The sequence below is a fragment of the Petromyzon marinus genome, unplaced genomic scaffold (genome assembly GCF_048934315.1).
Source record: "Petromyzon marinus isolate PM22_M1 ecotype Great Lakes invasive population unplaced genomic scaffold, UKy_Petmar_22M1.pri1.0 PM_G_Scaffold_24, whole genome shotgun sequence".
NCBI classification, from domain to species: Eukaryota; Metazoa; Chordata; class Hyperoartia; order Petromyzontiformes; family Petromyzontidae; genus Petromyzon; species Petromyzon marinus.
Window position 1 is genome coordinate 2,509,719 of NW_027422806.1, and position 16,983 is coordinate 2,526,701.

The following is a 16,983-nucleotide window of genomic DNA, read 5'->3' on the forward strand; positions in this document are numbered from 1 at the left end:
GGGGGGGAGGGAGGGGGAGTGGGGGAGTGGTGAGTGTACTAGTGGTGAGTAGTGGTGAGTGTACTAGTGGTGAGTGGTGAGTGTACTAGTGGTGAGTGTACTAGTGGTGAGTGTACTAGTGGTGAGTAGTGGTGAGTAGTGGTGAGTGGTGAGCAGTGGTGAGTGTACCAGTGGTGAGTGTACTAGTGGTGACTGGTGGTGAGTGGTGAGTAGTGGTGAGTGTACTAGTGGTGAGTGGTGAGTAGTGGTGAGTGTACTAGTGGTGAGTAGTGGTGAGTGTACTAGTGGTGAGTGGTGAGTGTACTAGTGGTGAGTAGTGGTGAGTGTACTAGTGGTGAGTAGTGGTGAGTGTACTAGGGGTGAGTAGTGGTGAGTGGTGAGTAGTGGTGAGTGTACTAGTGGTGAGTGTACTAGTGGTGAGTAGTGGTGAGTGTACTAGTGGTGAGTGTACTAGTGGTGAGTAGTGGTGAGTGTACTAGTGGTGAGTGTACTAGTGGTGAGTGGTGAGTGTACTAGTGGTGAGTAGTGGTGAGTGTACTAGTGGTGAGTGTACTAGTGGTGAGTGGTGAGTAGTGGTGAGTAGTGGTGAGTGTACTAGTGGTGAGTAGTGGTGAGTGTTGAGTGTAAACTCACCAGGCAATGCTGAACCCCCCGGACCCGGATCCAACTCCACACGACGAACCGGTTCCAAACACAAGTCGACAAGGAATTGATTCAGACCCTAAGTCGATTCCTCATGCAATTCAATGAGCAATCGATTTCTAACACAACTCTACAATCCGATTCCCCGTGCAAGTCAATGGGAGTCGATTCTTAATGCGATTAAAAAGGAGTCGACTCCTCACGAAACAATGTTGAGAATTTGTACGGTGGAGTCACGGAGGAAAAATAAAATAAAACAAAAGAAAACAATTAAATCACGACGTTTAGGAGGCAACACAAGTCTCCTTCAGGTGGTGTCAAGTGGACAGCTCAGTGACACAGAATTAGTAAAGTTGGACTACATGTTTATTTCTCGAAAGCATTTTGGCTGTAGACCAGTGTAACAAGTCAAAAATTTAACTGGAGGCTTTATTTCTTCCAGCACAAGACGCATGATATGGTAGCTGCAGTAAGCCACCCACCGCCGACACACACACACCCACGTGTATTTGTGGATGCACTAAGTCCGACACACACACCTGTACTTGTGGATGCACTAAGTCCGACACACACACCTGTACTTGTGAATGCACTAAGTCCGACACACACACACACACCTGTACTTGTGGATGCACTAAGTCCGACACACATACACCTGTACTTGTGGATGCACTAAGCCGACACACACACACCTGTACTTGTGGATGCACTAAGCCAACACACACACACCCACCTGTACTTGTGGATGCACTAAGTCCGACACACACACACCTGTACTTGTGGATGCGTTAAGTCCGACACACACACACCGACCCATCTGTACTGGTGGATGAACTAAGTCCGACACACACACACACCGACCCACCTGTACTTGTGGATGCACTAAGTCCGACACACACACACCTGTACTTGTGGATGCACTAAGTCCGACACACACACACCTGTACTTGTGGATGGACTAAGTCCGACACACACACCTGTACTTGTGGATGCACTAAGTCCGACACACACACACACACACCGACCCACTGTACTGGTGGATGCACTAAGTCCGACACACACACACACCTGTACTTGTGGGTGCACTAAGTCCGACACACACACACACCTGTACTTGTGGATGCACTAAGTCCGACACACACACACACCTGTACTTGTGGATGCACTAAGTCCGACACACACACACACCGATCCACCTGTACTTGTGGATACACTAAGTCTGACACACACACACACACCTGTACTTGTGGATGCACTAAGTCCAACACACACACCTGTACTTGTGGATGCACTAAGTCCGACACACTCACACACCGACCCACCTGTACTTGTGGATGCACTAAGTCCGACACACATCCACCTGTACTTGTGGATGCGTTAAGTCCGACACACACACACACCGACCCACCTGTACTGGTGGATGTCCTCGAAGGACTTGGAGTTGTTGATGGCGAAGACGCAGAGGAAGCGCTGGCGGTCGGAGACTGAAATGGTGGCGGCTGAGGAGCTTGTTCACTAGCTCACTCCTTGTTTAAAAAATGTTGCTTTGAAGGTCTCGCTCTCAAAATAACGCTCCCAAATAATCAACAGATATTGGTAGTGTGCTGCTATCGACCGCCTAGTGGGAAGGATGTTGAAGCTGCGTCTGCACTGAGAGAGCTTTTTGGGCACCTCCCTAAAGGTGAAATAGTTTTAGTGGGTGATCTAAATTGGAATTGGCTAAACCCGCCGGCCGTGGCCACACATTTTGCAGATGAATTTAATCTGTTTCAATTAATAAATGTCCCCACAAGACCCAACCTAAAATATTCGGGACAGTCAACTCTGCTTGACGTCCTATTGACATATGCCCCTCACAATTTCACACTGACTGGTGTTCTGGGTAATAACCTTAGTGATCACTCCTTCATTTTTGGAGTGAGATCATCAGCCAGACCCAAAGCCCCCCTAAATTGGTTGAGAAGCACTCTATGAGACACTTCAGCACTCAGGCATTTGCTAATGATGTGCTTCACTCGGATATTGACAAGGTCTGTGATATCCCCAACCTGATTACGGCTTGGGAGACTTTCAGGTACACGTTTCTCCAAATTCTTAACAAACATGCTCCGTTGGTTAGATTTAAAACTAAATGCAACCGCCCACCATGGTTTGATCATTTGATTACAAAGCTAATGAAAACTAGGGACAAGGCTTGGGCATGTGCTGAGAAAAGTAATTTGGTCAATGACTGGCTAGAATACAGGATTTTAAGGAATAGATACGTCAAAAAAATACGGCATGCAAAAAATGCCTACTTTTCCTCCACTCTCCTGGAATCACATGGAAATGCCAGGATTTTCTTGAAAACAAATATATCGAAAAGGCATCCAAAACAGACAATCTGCCCGTTGAGCTTAACCGAAATGGGGAATATTTTTCAGATCCCAAAAAAATAGTTGACAATTTTAACCTTCATTTTTCTGAAGCTGGTAATCTTTTTTTATAATGTATTGGGAGTCACCTCTGCTCATGCAAATTCCTACACCCCTGTCCAAACATTAAACGAATTTAGTTTCCAGACAATCCACGAAAGTAATGTTCTGAAACAACTGTCTTACCTCAAAGGGTCTTCCTCTTCCGGAGCAGATAGTATTCCCGTCTTTGCTCTACTAACTGTTGGTCACCTAATATACAAACATATAGCCCATATTTTCAACCTGTCCATCAAAGAAGCATCAGTTCCTCTAGAATGGAAACATTCCTATGTCCGTCCACTTCACAAAGGGGGCCCTAAAGATGATCCAAATAACTACTGACCTATCTCAATTTTGTCCCCGTTGATGAAAATTTTTGAAAAATTATTGACCTACCAAATTAGCAGTTTCCTGTCCACCAACTATCTACTACATCTGAAACAATCTGGGTTCGGAAAAAAATACAGCACCACATCTGCTGCATTAGACTCTCTGAATCACATTTACAGTAGCCTTGATAATAAGCAGTACTGTACCTGTCTTTTTCTAGACCTGTCCAAAGCTTTTGATACAGTAGACCACAACACCCTGCTTAGTAAATTAAGTTGCCTCGGTTTTTCCGAAAACACAGTAAAATGGTTACAAAATTACCTCTTTTCTCGCACCCAAACTGTATTCACAGATGGTTGGAGGTCAAACAGTGTTAAGATAACAAAAGGGGTTCCACAGGGTTCCATCCTCGGCCCCCTTTTCTTCTCTCTTTATGTCAATGACTTGGGCACTGACCTGGATCATTCCAGGGTAAATCTTTTTGCAGATGACACAATAGTGATTACTGCTGGCCGCTCTCCGGATGACGTGATTGCTAAGCTACAGGGTGATTTCAACAAACTACAACATCAGCTAGTTGCTCTTAAACTAGTCCTGAATACCTACAAAACCAAGGTGCTATGCTTCTCACCAGGACTGAAGCAGGAAGTCATGTTTCCCCAATTACATTCCTTAAATAATTATAAAATAGAGCAAGTCAAGATCTATAAGTATCTTGGGGTCATCCTGGATTCAAAACTGAATTTTGAAGATCACATTGATTATATTGGTAAAAAGACAAAAATAAAAATTGGTTTTCTGTATCGACACAAGCACTGCTTCCCCCCAATGTTCCGTTTGGAATTGATAAAAGCTACCATACTGCCTCTACTTGACTACTGTGACATCGTGTATAAATCAGCCCCAAGTACTGTACTGAAGAAGTTTGATTCCATCTATCACTCGGCCTTAAAATTTACATTGAACTGCACATATAGGACTCACCACTGTGATCTCTACATTGGGTCAAACTTAACGTCTCTTAATGTTCGACGGCTTGTGCACCAGATCTTATTTATTCACGATGTACTTACAAAAAAATCCACAGACTACCTGCAGGATCTCCACTCTATTTCAAATAACAAATTTGACCTCAGGTCTTCGCTCATTTACCAGCTTCACATTCCCTATTGCCGTAGGAAGGGCCTTTGCTATTGATGCCCCCAGCGTCTGGAATGCTATTGCCAATAAACTGCAACTTGAATCGCTACCAATGAGATCTTCTCTCAAAACTGCTCTCGAGGAGTTGTACACCCCTAGCTGCCACTGCTATTCATTGGCGTAACATAAAATAAAATGTTTCGCTCCGGATGACGCTGCAAAGTATTATCTGTATTTTGATTTAGCGTGCTGATCTTAAAGGTACATTGAGTAATTTGATACTCAGACCGATGCATCTGTTGTTGTGGAGTAACTCATGCAGCCAACTATGGCTCTAGGATTTGGTGTTACATGTTATTTATGTAGTTAATTGTAAAAATTCGGTCACAGTCCCTGTGATCACTGTTACGCTGCAATTATGGCTTTATTTTTTGGTGATTTGGAAAACGTTTTTAGGTTTGGACATGTTTGTTTTGTTGTAGTACGGAGTTAAACTGATGGCCTTAATCTAAGTTTTTGTGGTTGTTGTTTGACTTGCATCCCACTGGGATTTTTTGCACACAGCGTTGGTGTACGGCTACTTTTTTCAGGAATATTTTGCTGTTTTTTTCATGGATTTTCTGTTTGCACAGTCACATAGTCACTTTAAGATGTTTTTCTTGTTCGTGTTTTTGTTTTTTTTGTTTGTTGTGGTTGCACCCGATTCAAGAGCCGAATCGCTCACAGGGCTAAAATAAACTGAAAACTGAACTGGGCCTTCAAACCGTCACGGAGAGACGTGGGTGGAGGAGGGGCGGGGTTTGAAGGGGGCGTGGTGGAAGGAGGCGGGGCGGGGTGGAAGAGGGCGGGGCGGTGCAAGGGGGCGGGGTGTAAGGGGGCGGGGTGGGGGTGTAAGGGGCGGGGTGGACGGGGGGCAGGGTGGGTGGGGTGGGGAATTGCCCCTCGGTTTAAAAAAACGCCGCGTATTTCTATTGGTCGAGAGGCATGCACGTGACCCACTTTATATTTCATGCAGTTCACATTCCTGGTTCTTTCGGTAAAGTCACGTAGATAGAAAATAAAAATTAAATAAAAAATGACTAAAATGAAACACAAAGCAAAAAACCCACGACGTTGAGCGGAAGAGAAACAAATCCCCCTCCCCCCACAATCCCGCCCACTTGGCGCTACCCAGAGTGCATTGCAGTGCCAGTGGCGTGTCCGTGAACACGTGGGGGCCACGCGGTGGGTTGTTGCCATCATCATCATCACCACCATCATCATCAACACCATCATCATCAACACCATCATCATCAACACCATCATCATCATCAACACCACCATCATCATCAACACCATCATCATCATAAACACCACCATCATTAACACCATCAACAACACCACCATCATCATCAACACCATCAACATCACCATCAACAACACCATCATCATCATAAACACCACCATCATCAACACCACCATCATCACCATCATCATCAACACCACCACCATCATCAACATCACCATCATCACCATCATCAACACCATCATCATCATCAACACCACCATCATCAACAGCATCATCAACAACACCACCAACACCACCACCATCATCAACACCACCACCATCAACACCACCAACACCACCACCATCATCATCGTCGTCGTCTCACGATCCGGGCCAAGTTCCCCCCTCCCCCCCCTCCTCCTGCCCGGCCCCACCAAGGCGGCCCCACCAGCCCCTCTCGTCGCCCGTAGCCAGAGCCGGCGACCATGGCCACTTGGGCGGCCTGCATGGGCGTCAGGATGAGCTTGCTCTCCATGGCGGGCATCCGCTACGAGGGCATCCTCTGTGACATCAACACGGACGACTCCACCGTCGTCTTGGCGAAAGGTTACGCACTGGGGGGTGGGTGGTTCACGGGATGACTGTGGACACCCCGAAGCTGCGGGTTAAGGGTTTAATGAAGCCGCTTGAGTCGTCCTAACAGGCGACTCGCTCGGGCAGCAGCAGCAGCAGCAGGAGGAGGCCTTGGGGCTGGGGAAAGTTTGCCAGGAGGAGGTGAACGTGTCGGCGACGTTGTCGCCTTCTGGACAGATTGGTGTGGGTGTCGTGGGGTCAATGTGTGGGGGGGTATTAAGGAGGGGTTTGACCCTTTTCAGGGCAATCAAACAGGAGGTGTTAAGATGCTCAAACGACAAGATAGTCTTTGGTTTTTTTCGGTAACGTCACGTAGGTTAAAAAAAATGAAAACAACTAAATTAAATCATGATTGTATTGGATTGCTGTATGTACTTTTGTGTTTTCAATTAACCTGGATTTGTAAGAGAGTCCTTAATCTCAGTGGGAATTGCCCAGAAATGTTTAAAATGACAGCCATTGATGCGTCACGTGGGGGTCAGACATTTGTGACGATGTGTGACGAGGGGCGGTGGGGAGTTGAGAAATGTGACGTCACATGAAAATTCACAACTTTAAATATAGAGAACACGTTCTACTTATCTTCTTGGTTCTTTCGGTAAAGTCACATAGAATGGAAATAAAATAATAAAAATAAAGCAATAACATTTTATTGTTAAGAAAATTGTATAATGTTTTATTATTTTTTTTTTATAAAATAAAATGTTATTTTATTATGTTTTATTTTTATTATTTTATTTCCATTCTACGTGACTTTACCAAAAGAGCCAATAAGATGAATCCCTGCAGTCACGAAAGCTTTAAATCGAAACGTTCTACTTAATCAAATAGACTTGTTAATAAATGTTTTCACCTTCAACATCGGAGTGCAGCGCCACATTAAATACGCACTACAATGATAATAGTTTAAAGAGATTTGAAGCGTGTTTTATATATTTTTTTTGGGGGGGGGGGGGGGGTGGCAAAAATCGTCCAAAATCGCGCGACGTCATTTATGGCCGGCGCCTCTAGCTGTGCTGGGGCAAAGTTCTTCAACTCGTCACCCGCTTAATCACGAATGTTCTGAGGTTGTTCTTGCTGATTCTGGGTCGCAGTGGTTTCAAGTATTTTTCAACGAAGGTTATTGGGTGCACAGCCGTTTCAATACGGGCACACATTGTTTCGTCCGTCTGTTTGCGTTTCTCCCTTGCGACGGGACCTCGTTGTCTAAACGTTGATATTTATAAGGGCAGGGGGTGACCAATAAGGGTTTGAATCGATCTGTAACAATCTAGGGGCACTGATAAGGGGTTGACAGCTATGCCAACACGCGCGATTAACCCCGTTGACCTGAACAAGTTCGTGGTTTCGGTGCGTGCGCGTGTTCAAGTTTCATTTATTAGGTATAGTCCTGTGAGCCATGCGAGCATCTTAAGTCGGGGTGCAACCGCAACAAACAAAATTTGAACACAGAACATCTTAAAGCGACGACGCGTAACAGAAACATTCTGGAATAAACCAGCAAATAATTCCACACAAAAACAACGTATTAAAACGCTGCGCGCAAAAATCAAGTGTTGAAGCCGGGTCGGTAGTCACAGGGCAATGAGATGCGGCTGGTCATAGACGGCGCGTGACCCCGGCCAAAAAGCCCGGCAGGGTGCCGCTTAAGGGGCCGTCCATAAATGACGTCACGCGATTCTGAACGATTTTTTTGACCCCCCCCCCGCCCTCAAATATGACGTCACAAAGCTCTGCCCCCTCCCCCCCGCCAAAATAAAACACACTTCAAATCGCTTTAAACTATTGTTGTCATTGTAGTGCGTATTTAATGTGCCGCTGCACTCTGATCTTGTAGGAGAAAACATTAAAAAGTCTAATTAAGTGGAACGTGTTGTCTATATTTAAAGTTGCGCATTTTGATGTGACGTCACATTTATCAAACTCCCCCCCCCCCCAGTCGTCACACGTCGTCACAAATGTCTGACCCCCCCCCCCCCAGGTGCGTGACGTCATTTCTGGACGGCCCCAAAACACTCCAGCGCTGTCCTACCAGACAGTCTCGACCCCTTCACCTGATGAAGGCCACTTGTGTTGTGGCCGAAACGTCGTGAGAATATTATTGTGTTATTTTATTTTATCAATTTATTATTTTATTCTCATTCTACGTGGTGACTTTACCGAAAGAACCAAAGAAGAGGCCCCAAAACAGTTAATTTGGAAATGTTCCAGATTCATTTTTGCCTTCGTTCACAGATCTGGGCCAACGGCACCTGTCTGGATTAAATTGGCACAATGGAGAACTTCTTTGCGACGGTGATGATAGGGATTTGTGATGTTGATACCCATAAACATTCAATACCTGCAGGCATATGGCTTATAGATGACAGGCTATTGGTTGGTTTTAATACAGCTAAGACATAATAAAATAAAATACATATAAAATAAATTTCATTTATATTTTATTTAAATAAAAATAAAATAAATTTCATTTTTATTTTATGTTTTATTTTTATTATTTCCGTTCTACGTGACTTTACCGAAAGAAACAAGAATATTTAATACAGCTTCTGGCAGGAAATAAATGAATCTCAATTTTTGGCTTGCAGAGTTGAGAAATGTGTGCAGCTCGGAACCCCGCGAGCTAGATTTGATTCCTGGCTACAGACAACGTCGTCGGTGGTGGCCTTGTATCCCAACTCATTCTGGTTTTCGTGTAGGTAGACTGCCTTCAAGTGAAGTTACCTGGTGCGGTGTGTTAGTAAAAAAGATGATTAAATCAGCACTGGGGAGGATGAAGGTAGCTGAACCAGCTAGAAACTATTTTAAACAATTGTTTAGGTTGCGGGTAAGGCCCACTTACTATACTGCTCTTTCAGAAGCGACCTCCCCACAAATGGTAGGTAACGCAACGAAGTGGCTTATCGAAGGACCTGGAGGGGGGGGGGGGAAATCCACTCGACCCATGGGAAGAGAAAACCTCGCTGACTCCAAATATACAGCAGGTGTTGTCAGGGTTGGGATGAAACGCATGACCTTCGATATATACCAGGCGAGGTAGTTAACTTCTCACCACAGTGGCGCCCAAAACCCACAACCACGCACCTGCTCCGACCTGCATAGGTGCTCTCGACCGTAACAACGCTTGACCAAACGGGTACGTGGAGGTCTGTACCAGCGGCGGGCGTCTTTGTGTGCGCGCAGTGCGCTTGCGCGGGACGGAGGGGCGCCCCGCCGACCGTCCCATCGCCCCTCGTGAGGAGGTCTTCGAATACATCGTCTTTCGCGTCAGCGAGATCAAGGACTTGACCCCGTGCGAGTACATGCTGTCCGCTCTGCACCACGACGTGGCCATGGTGCAGGTGAGAGGTGCAGCCGCTCTTTACCATTAAACTATTTATTGTACCATGTGAGGCCCACCGAGCTACTTGACTCTCTTTTCAGAAGCGACCTGGCCACAAATGATTTGCTCAACGAAGCGGCTTATCGCGTGGACATTTCCAGCAGCCAAATACTCCAAATGCACGTCGGTTCTAAAACGTGGAGGTAGAAACTGGATGACCCAGAGAAATCCACGTGACCACGGGGGAGGACGTTGAAAACTCCAAAAATATGCAGGCGTCGGGGGTCTGGATCAAACCCCACGACCTATTGTACTCCAGGCGAGGTAGTTAACATCTTGCCACTGCAGCAGTGCCATGGTTTAGGGGAGCGGTGGCACAGTGGTTGATGCGCTGCACCACAAACCCGCCTACGACCCACCGGGGTTTGATTCCCACTTACGGCCAACGCCAGGTGACGATTATCTGAAACGGTCCCGGGCTTTTCCTGAGGTCTATCCAATGAGCACCTGGTGCGATGTATAAACATCGCCACTGGGGAGAAGGCGGTCGGGCGTGGGTCTGGCTTCCCCACCTCCTCCGTGTGCTTTGCCGGCCTCGTAGTTGCTCGCACTGCACTTGCCCCGAACGTCCGTTAAGCCTTTAAGGGACATCTTTGGCAACATGTTGACAAAATGTGGAAAAAAAAGTCAACGCTGATCGGCCGCATTTCGGGCAAATTTTCCCTTCACGGCACTGGAATCGAGGAAGCCAGAGATGGTGGAGAATACGAGGTTGGAGACTGCACTTCACACTTGGGGGGCTTGATGAAAGTTGCATTTGAGAGTTACAATAGTTAGCTAACAGTGGTAGCTGTGGAGGGTTTTTACAGGTTGAGGAGGAGGAGATGGAAGAGGCTACCAAGATCCGAGCCCGGGTGCCAGCGTGCCAGTGGCTGAATTGCGCAACCCTTGGCACCTGATTGGCTCTCGGGTGATGACATCGCAATTATCCCTCCTCCTAAGACCGAAACGGGAGAATCTCTCATGGTAGCCTGATGGCTTGCAGAGGTTCTCTGTAAGCCATCTGGCTACCATGAGAGATTCGTTTATGAGGCTATCCACATATACAAACACAGAGACAATTTCAACCGAGAGGAAGGAATTCTGGCTTAGCAATCATTGGAAGGATTTGATAAACCATTCCGGGTCTTAATTGATTGTTCACGCTTACGGTGGCTTTCAGACCGCATCCATCATTTTCGTCTCCCCCCTCTTTTCCGAACATAGATGGACTTGTCCATCTGAATAACTGCCAAATCGCTCTCCGTGGTGCTAACGTTAAAAAAAACCCGCCACTTTTTAAAAAAAAATGTCTTGCTGTGGTTTTTACACCTGATGATGATTGCTTGTCTTGCAGTCGAAACGTCGTGAGAATTTTAAAGTTTTATATTTTTATTATTTTATTGTTTCCCTTCTACGTGGTGGTGACTTTACCGAAAGAACCAAGAAGGTGCATAAGAAGTTTGACATGCGTACGTCGTCCGTCGTGATTTGTTCTAATCGCTGCCTAACCCACCCTCACCCCCCGTCCAGTCCTCGCCGGGCACCCCGGGGGGGGCCGCCGCTCGCTGCCACACGTGCGGTATCGGAGCGGCGGCGAGCTGCCACTCCGCGCCGGGCACGCCGACCGGACCCCCCCGCGGTGCCACGGGCGGCCACCCGGGCCACGCGCGGCACGACGCCTGGGCCACAGCGGTCGGGCACCGTCCCTTCGTGCAGCCTGCGTACGGAGGAGCTGCGGGTACGGGAGGGGGGGGGTGCGGTGTGCGGTAAACATCGGCACTGCAGGGCTGCACCTTTGCCCTCTTAATGCCACGTGGTTTCCGTTGCCCAGTGGCCTTGCCTCGGGTCGTTTTCGCCTTTTGCTCGTTTAGAGGCAACTGCGTGATTTCAATGCGATCTTAATTGAACGCAGTTGAGTTGCAGCTATCTTCATGGAATTATTTCCGTAAGCGCATGCTACTGCTGCTGCCCTCTGTGCTGCTGCTGCCGCCGGTGCCCGCGGGTTGCATTGAGCTTCGCGTGCGAGCCGAAGGGCGACGCGAAGTGGCGCTTCTACGGAGAGGAACAGCAGCAGCAGGAGCACAGCGCCCTCGACTGGCAGGTGCGGTGGTGGCGGCCTGGGGTCGTGTTAGTGGTGGCTATGGTGGTGGTTGTGGTGGTGGTTGTAGTGGTTGTGGTGGTGGTGTTTGTGGTTGTGGTAGTGGTGGTTGTGGTGGTGCTTGTAGTGGTGGTGGTTGTGGTGGCTATGGTGGTGGTTGTGGTAGTGGTGGTTGTAGTGGTTGTGGTGGCTATGGTGGTGGTTGTGGTGGCTGTGGTGGTGGCTGTGGTTGTGGTGGTTGTAGTGGTGGTGGTTGTGGAGGCTATGGTGGTGGTTGTGGTGGTTGTGGTGGTGGTGGCTGTGGTGGTGGTGGTTGTGGCTCTGGTGGTGGCTGTGGTGGTGGTTGTGGTGGCTGTGGTGGTGGCTGTGGTGGTGGTTGTGGTGGCTGTGGTGGTGGTGGTTGTGGCTCTGGTTGTGGTGGTGGTAGCTGTGGTGGTGGTGGCTGTGTTGGTGGCTGTGGTGGTGGCTGTGGTGGTGGTTGTGGTGGTGGCTGTGGTGGTGGTTGTGGTGGTGGCTGTGGTGGTGGCTGTGGTAGTGGTGGTTGTGGTGGCTGTGGTGGTGGCTGTGGTGGTGGTGGTTGTGGTGGTGGCTGTGGTGGTGGCTGTGGTGGTGGTGGCTCTGGTTGTGGTGGTTGTGGTGGTGGTGGCTGTGGTGGTGGTGGTTGCGGCTCTGGTTGTGGTGGTGGCTGTGTAATTGGTTGACAATATTTTGTATTTCTCTCAATTTCAATAGATTTTATCATTAGTATTGGCCAGTATTAAGACTAAAATAACACCAAAGAAATATGTTGATGTTTGTGTAAAACGAATTATTATTGACCACGACTATTTAGATCATCTGTTGAAATTGAGAGAAATAAAAAAAACTATTTCACCGTTCTGACAGCTGCAGGCTCAGTGCTGCTGGGAGCGTATTGTTTAGTAATACATTTAACGCATGCTTATATCCAGGTTATCCAGGTTAACTCGTCCGTCTTCAGGCCAAAGCCGGGGTCTGCTTCTGATAAGATCGACCGCGTGACGCTGTGCGGGCAACGGGGAGCGCTGCAGAACACGTCGATGATGCGCGTGCGCGACACCAAGATATTCTTGGTGTCGGCGTACCACGACCAGCGCGAGGCCGGTCAGAGCACACGCATCATCGGCATCGCCAACCGGTATGAGCCGGACGTGCTCTCCTGCCACTTCTGCTGCCGAGGGCACTCGGAGATCCTGACGGTCACCGCCAGCGCCTACGTCCACTCGGATCACTTTGACTTCCCGTACAGCACGGCCGACTTCCTGTGCACGGAGCCGCTGGACTGCGAGCCGGGACACGTGTCCGTCCAGCGCATGCGCACAATACCGGACGAGGAGGAGGCCGAGTGGGTCTTCATGCCCGTGCGAAATCGGCTCTACATGCCCCCCACCTTCACACAGGAATTCAGCGTCTGCATCTCCACGCTCTTCGGGAACTACGGCAACGTCCTGCAGTTCGTGCAGGCGATCGAAATGTACCGCATCTTGGGTGCGGGCCGCGTGACGGTATACAACACAAGCTGCAGCTCTGAGCTGAACAAAGTGCTCCTCTACTACATCAAGACCGGCCTCGTCGAGGTCGTTCAGTGGCCCATCACGGACTACGTGCGGGTGTCCAGAGGGTGGCACTACCCCGAGCACCCAGGCGAGCTGCACTACTATGGCCAGATAGCGGCGCTGAACGACTGCGTGTCTCGGCACATGTACAGCACGCGCTACCTGGTCCTCACGGACATCGACGAAGTGATCATCCCTTTGAAGCACACAAAATGGAAGGACCTCATGCGGTACTTGAACGACAAGTACGGCGCCGACATTTACACATTCGAAAACCACGTGTTTCCCTACACGGTATCGGAAGAGTTTCGGTCGAAGTTCCAGGCGTGGAACGCCATCCCGGGCGTCAACATCATGCGCCACATTAGACGGGAGCCAAACCTGCCGGAGGTCTTCAACCCGACCAAGATGATCCTGAACCCACGCGCGGTGCTGCAGACGTCGGTGCACAGTACGCTCAACGCGCTGGGCATCTCGCAGACGGTGCCAGGAGACATCGCGATCATGCACCACTACCGATCGCCCAAGCAGCCCGACCTGCCGCTCGACTCGCTGGTCGTGGACCTCACGCTGTGGAGATACAATGCCACTCTGATCAGAAATGTCAACAAGGTCCTCAACAGGGTCTTCTGGAATGAGTAGGCACAACGGGCGGCGGTGGCGGCGGTGGCGTTGATTGTCATCTTGCGTTTTTTGCGGTCTTGCAATTTGAGTTAAACACCGGTGTTTGTGAGTTTTCCGTTTGCGAATGTGGTCAATGTATGGGACATATTTATTTGCTAATCTTATGATTGCGTTTACAGTTAAAATTTGTTATCTTCATGTTTTTCTGCATTTGAATCCACCAGGGCACAATAGGGGTTGTATTGGTATGTCTTATGGAAGCTAGGGAAGTTAACATTGGTTTATTTTAAACCAATCCTAATTATTTCTATTGCTTTTGGGAGTACCACTCGAAATGTTTTCAGGTTAAAACATTTAAAATGTGGCACAAATTGATTTAAATAAATGTTCAGTGTGCATGTTCTACCAGTCTCTAATGAGCTTATTGTTTTCATGACTCGTGTCCACGGAGGATAGTCAAATCCCAGAGGATGGTGGCAGGATTTTAAAAAGTAAATCCTGTGGTGATAAAAAAAATGTACATACGATATTAAACTTTTAATTTGAGTGATAATTTGAATGACAGGTGTGTTTTGGGCCAAATGAGCTAGTAAAGACTCACATTAAACATAATAGATTCAGTAGGAATATATTTATACATCCAAATGTATATAGTTGTGTATTTGAATATGTATCAACACCAGCTGTTGATACATACAACTCATTTTAAATTATAAAGCCATGTTAATGTATTCCTAAACAATACATGGAGTTGACATTTCTGAATTGTTGCATTAGATAGTTTCGCGATGGATTATTCAGCAGAAATCATCATTATCACGTATTATCAATCTTGCAAACCAGTTTTAAACATATACAGCAAAATGCTATTACCATTCTTTATCTACATATATAATATCACAGATCTGTCCTGTCATTCTGTGACTGTGATTAACGCCCCCGGATTGGTTTAAGTGCGTCACGTGATCCCGAGCAAGCAGCCAACCAGAGGTGCGCCCCCCCCCCCAAACATGTACGCCCCCGGATTGGTTTAAGTGTGTCACGTGACCGCGAGCAACCATCCAAGCAGAGATGAGCCCCTCCCAAACATGTACGCCCCCCGATGCTGCCCTGAGGCAGAGCCGTGCTCGGGCCGCTGCTGCCCTGAGGGAGATGGGTGAGGAGACAGGTAACAGGAGAAGGGTGAGTGAGAGTGAGGAGAAGGGTGAGAGTGAGTGAGGAGAAGGGTGATTGAGAATGGTGAGAGTGAGGAGAAGGGTGAGTGAGAGTGAGAAGGGTGAGTGAGAGTGAGAAGGGTGACAGTGAGAATGGTGAGAGTGAGGAGAAGGGTGAGTGACAGGAGAAAAGTGACAGGAGAAGGGTGAGTGAGCGTGAGAAGGGTGAGTGACAGGAGGATGGTGAGGAGAAGAGTGAGTGAGAGTGGAGAATATATGTAATTTGTACGTGTTTATCTTAGGGATGATTCTTTGGTAGAATACGTCAATACAAAACTTCCATAAATCGTTAACAAGTTTATATGCTTAACCCAGATATCATGGCACTTATGTATTTGTAATGAGAGTGCGCCACCTACAGGACGACCGGGGGGTTATTGCAGACACGTGCTATGTTGTCTCACATCCAATCAGTAAGGGGGATCCCATCTGGGTGAAAGGTAAATGGGTAGAGCTAGCGGGAAGCCTCGAGAGCCCTCTAAAATGTTCCGAGAGGGGCGTGGCTAGAGGCGGAGCTTAGCACCGCCGAGAGGGATATAAGCAGAAGCAGCAGAGGACTCTGGGTCGTCGGTGTGAAGAGCCTGGGTCCGAACGTCGTCACCACCTGCGCTACCACCCATCGGCCACGTGGCGGGCTCCACCAGCTGAGCCTCCCCTCTCTCCGACACGCCGTCAGCCAGCGGCGAGGCGGAGAAGGAGTGAGTGCCACGGCGGCGGGAGGCAAAGCGTGCGCCGCTGTCCCGGGAGCAAGAGAGAAGCCAGCCGCGCAGGGAGACACGTGCTGTACTGCAACTTGAGAATAAATACAACTGAAGTTTAACCCATGTCGGAGACGCTGATTACATATTGATAAGTGGATGTTAATAAAACATGCAACTAGTCGTAGTCAAAACCTTCTGTATTGTCATGTAACAATGTATCCGTTCACAAAAGTTAACATTTAAAATCGTGACGTTTAACAATATTCACATGCAGCGGTTGGCAATTTTACGTTTCAACTTTCCAGGCACTCGGGTTTGTTAATTCAGAGAGTGAAACAGCAAGGGACATTCTCGTCTCTTTGTCCTGTGTTTGCCCTCGGGTGCAGTGAGTTTATGGTGTTTTGCCATGGGTCCTCCCTTGCTCTCTCAGAAATTCCCTGAGTCACTCCTTGGAAGAGTTATTCCTTTATGGCCTTTCATTAACGTTTCACCTTTTGCTACATGAGTTAGGTTTATTCCTGAGAAGCGAAATATTCGACGGCTTTAAGGCCCTCCTCAGCTCTGGTTATTCTCATCATGCCCATCTGATCAATGTCTCTTGTATTATGTTTACCCGTTTCTCATAGTGCTGTTTTGGCTTTGTCATCTGGTTTTCCCAAGCTTCAGCATGCAGGGAACGTATATTTGTGTCCAAGGAGCCATGATATAAAAAATAGACAATATTACACTAACAGTTTTTTGGAAGAGGCATATATACAACAGGTGTGGGAGCATGGCGCTGAGGTTTAGCAAACTGTAAGTCCCAGGCTTCTATGGTCTGGCCTTCCCATAAACAAAACACGAGGAATGGTAATGGTGGTTGCTTACGCCTCCACCGACTATTAACACCAGTGGAGGGATGGAGGCAAGGCCGGTGAGTCAGATGCCTTCTATGACCTGT

At 48.0% G+C, this 16,983-nt stretch overlaps 1 protein-coding gene across 3 annotated transcripts; it reads left to right on the plus strand.

The window, feature by feature from the left end:
- Positions 1–5,734: 5,734 nt before the first annotated feature.
- LOC142913292 (beta-1,4-galactosyltransferase galt-1-like) lies at positions 5,735–14,531 on the plus strand. Of its 3 annotated transcripts, XM_076060832.1 has the most exons (5): positions 5,735–6,441; positions 9,652–9,809; positions 11,363–11,570; positions 11,846–11,933; positions 12,881–14,531. In XM_076060832.1, exon 5 carries the CDS (start codon positions 12,989–12,991, stop codon positions 14,144–14,146), a length of 1,158 nt encoding a protein of 385 aa, XP_075916947.1. In that variant the 5' UTR covers positions 5,735–6,441; positions 9,652–9,809; positions 11,363–11,570; positions 11,846–11,933; positions 12,881–12,988; the 3' UTR covers positions 14,147–14,531. The 3 variants fall into 3 exon arrangements, with proteins under 3 accessions (XP_075916947.1, XP_075916948.1, XP_075916946.1); XM_076060833.1 differs by lacking the exon at positions 11,846–11,933 and having other exon boundaries at positions 5,735–6,456; XM_076060831.1 differs by lacking the exon at positions 11,846–11,933.
- The last annotated feature ends 2,452 nt before the right edge of the window (positions 14,532–16,983 follow it).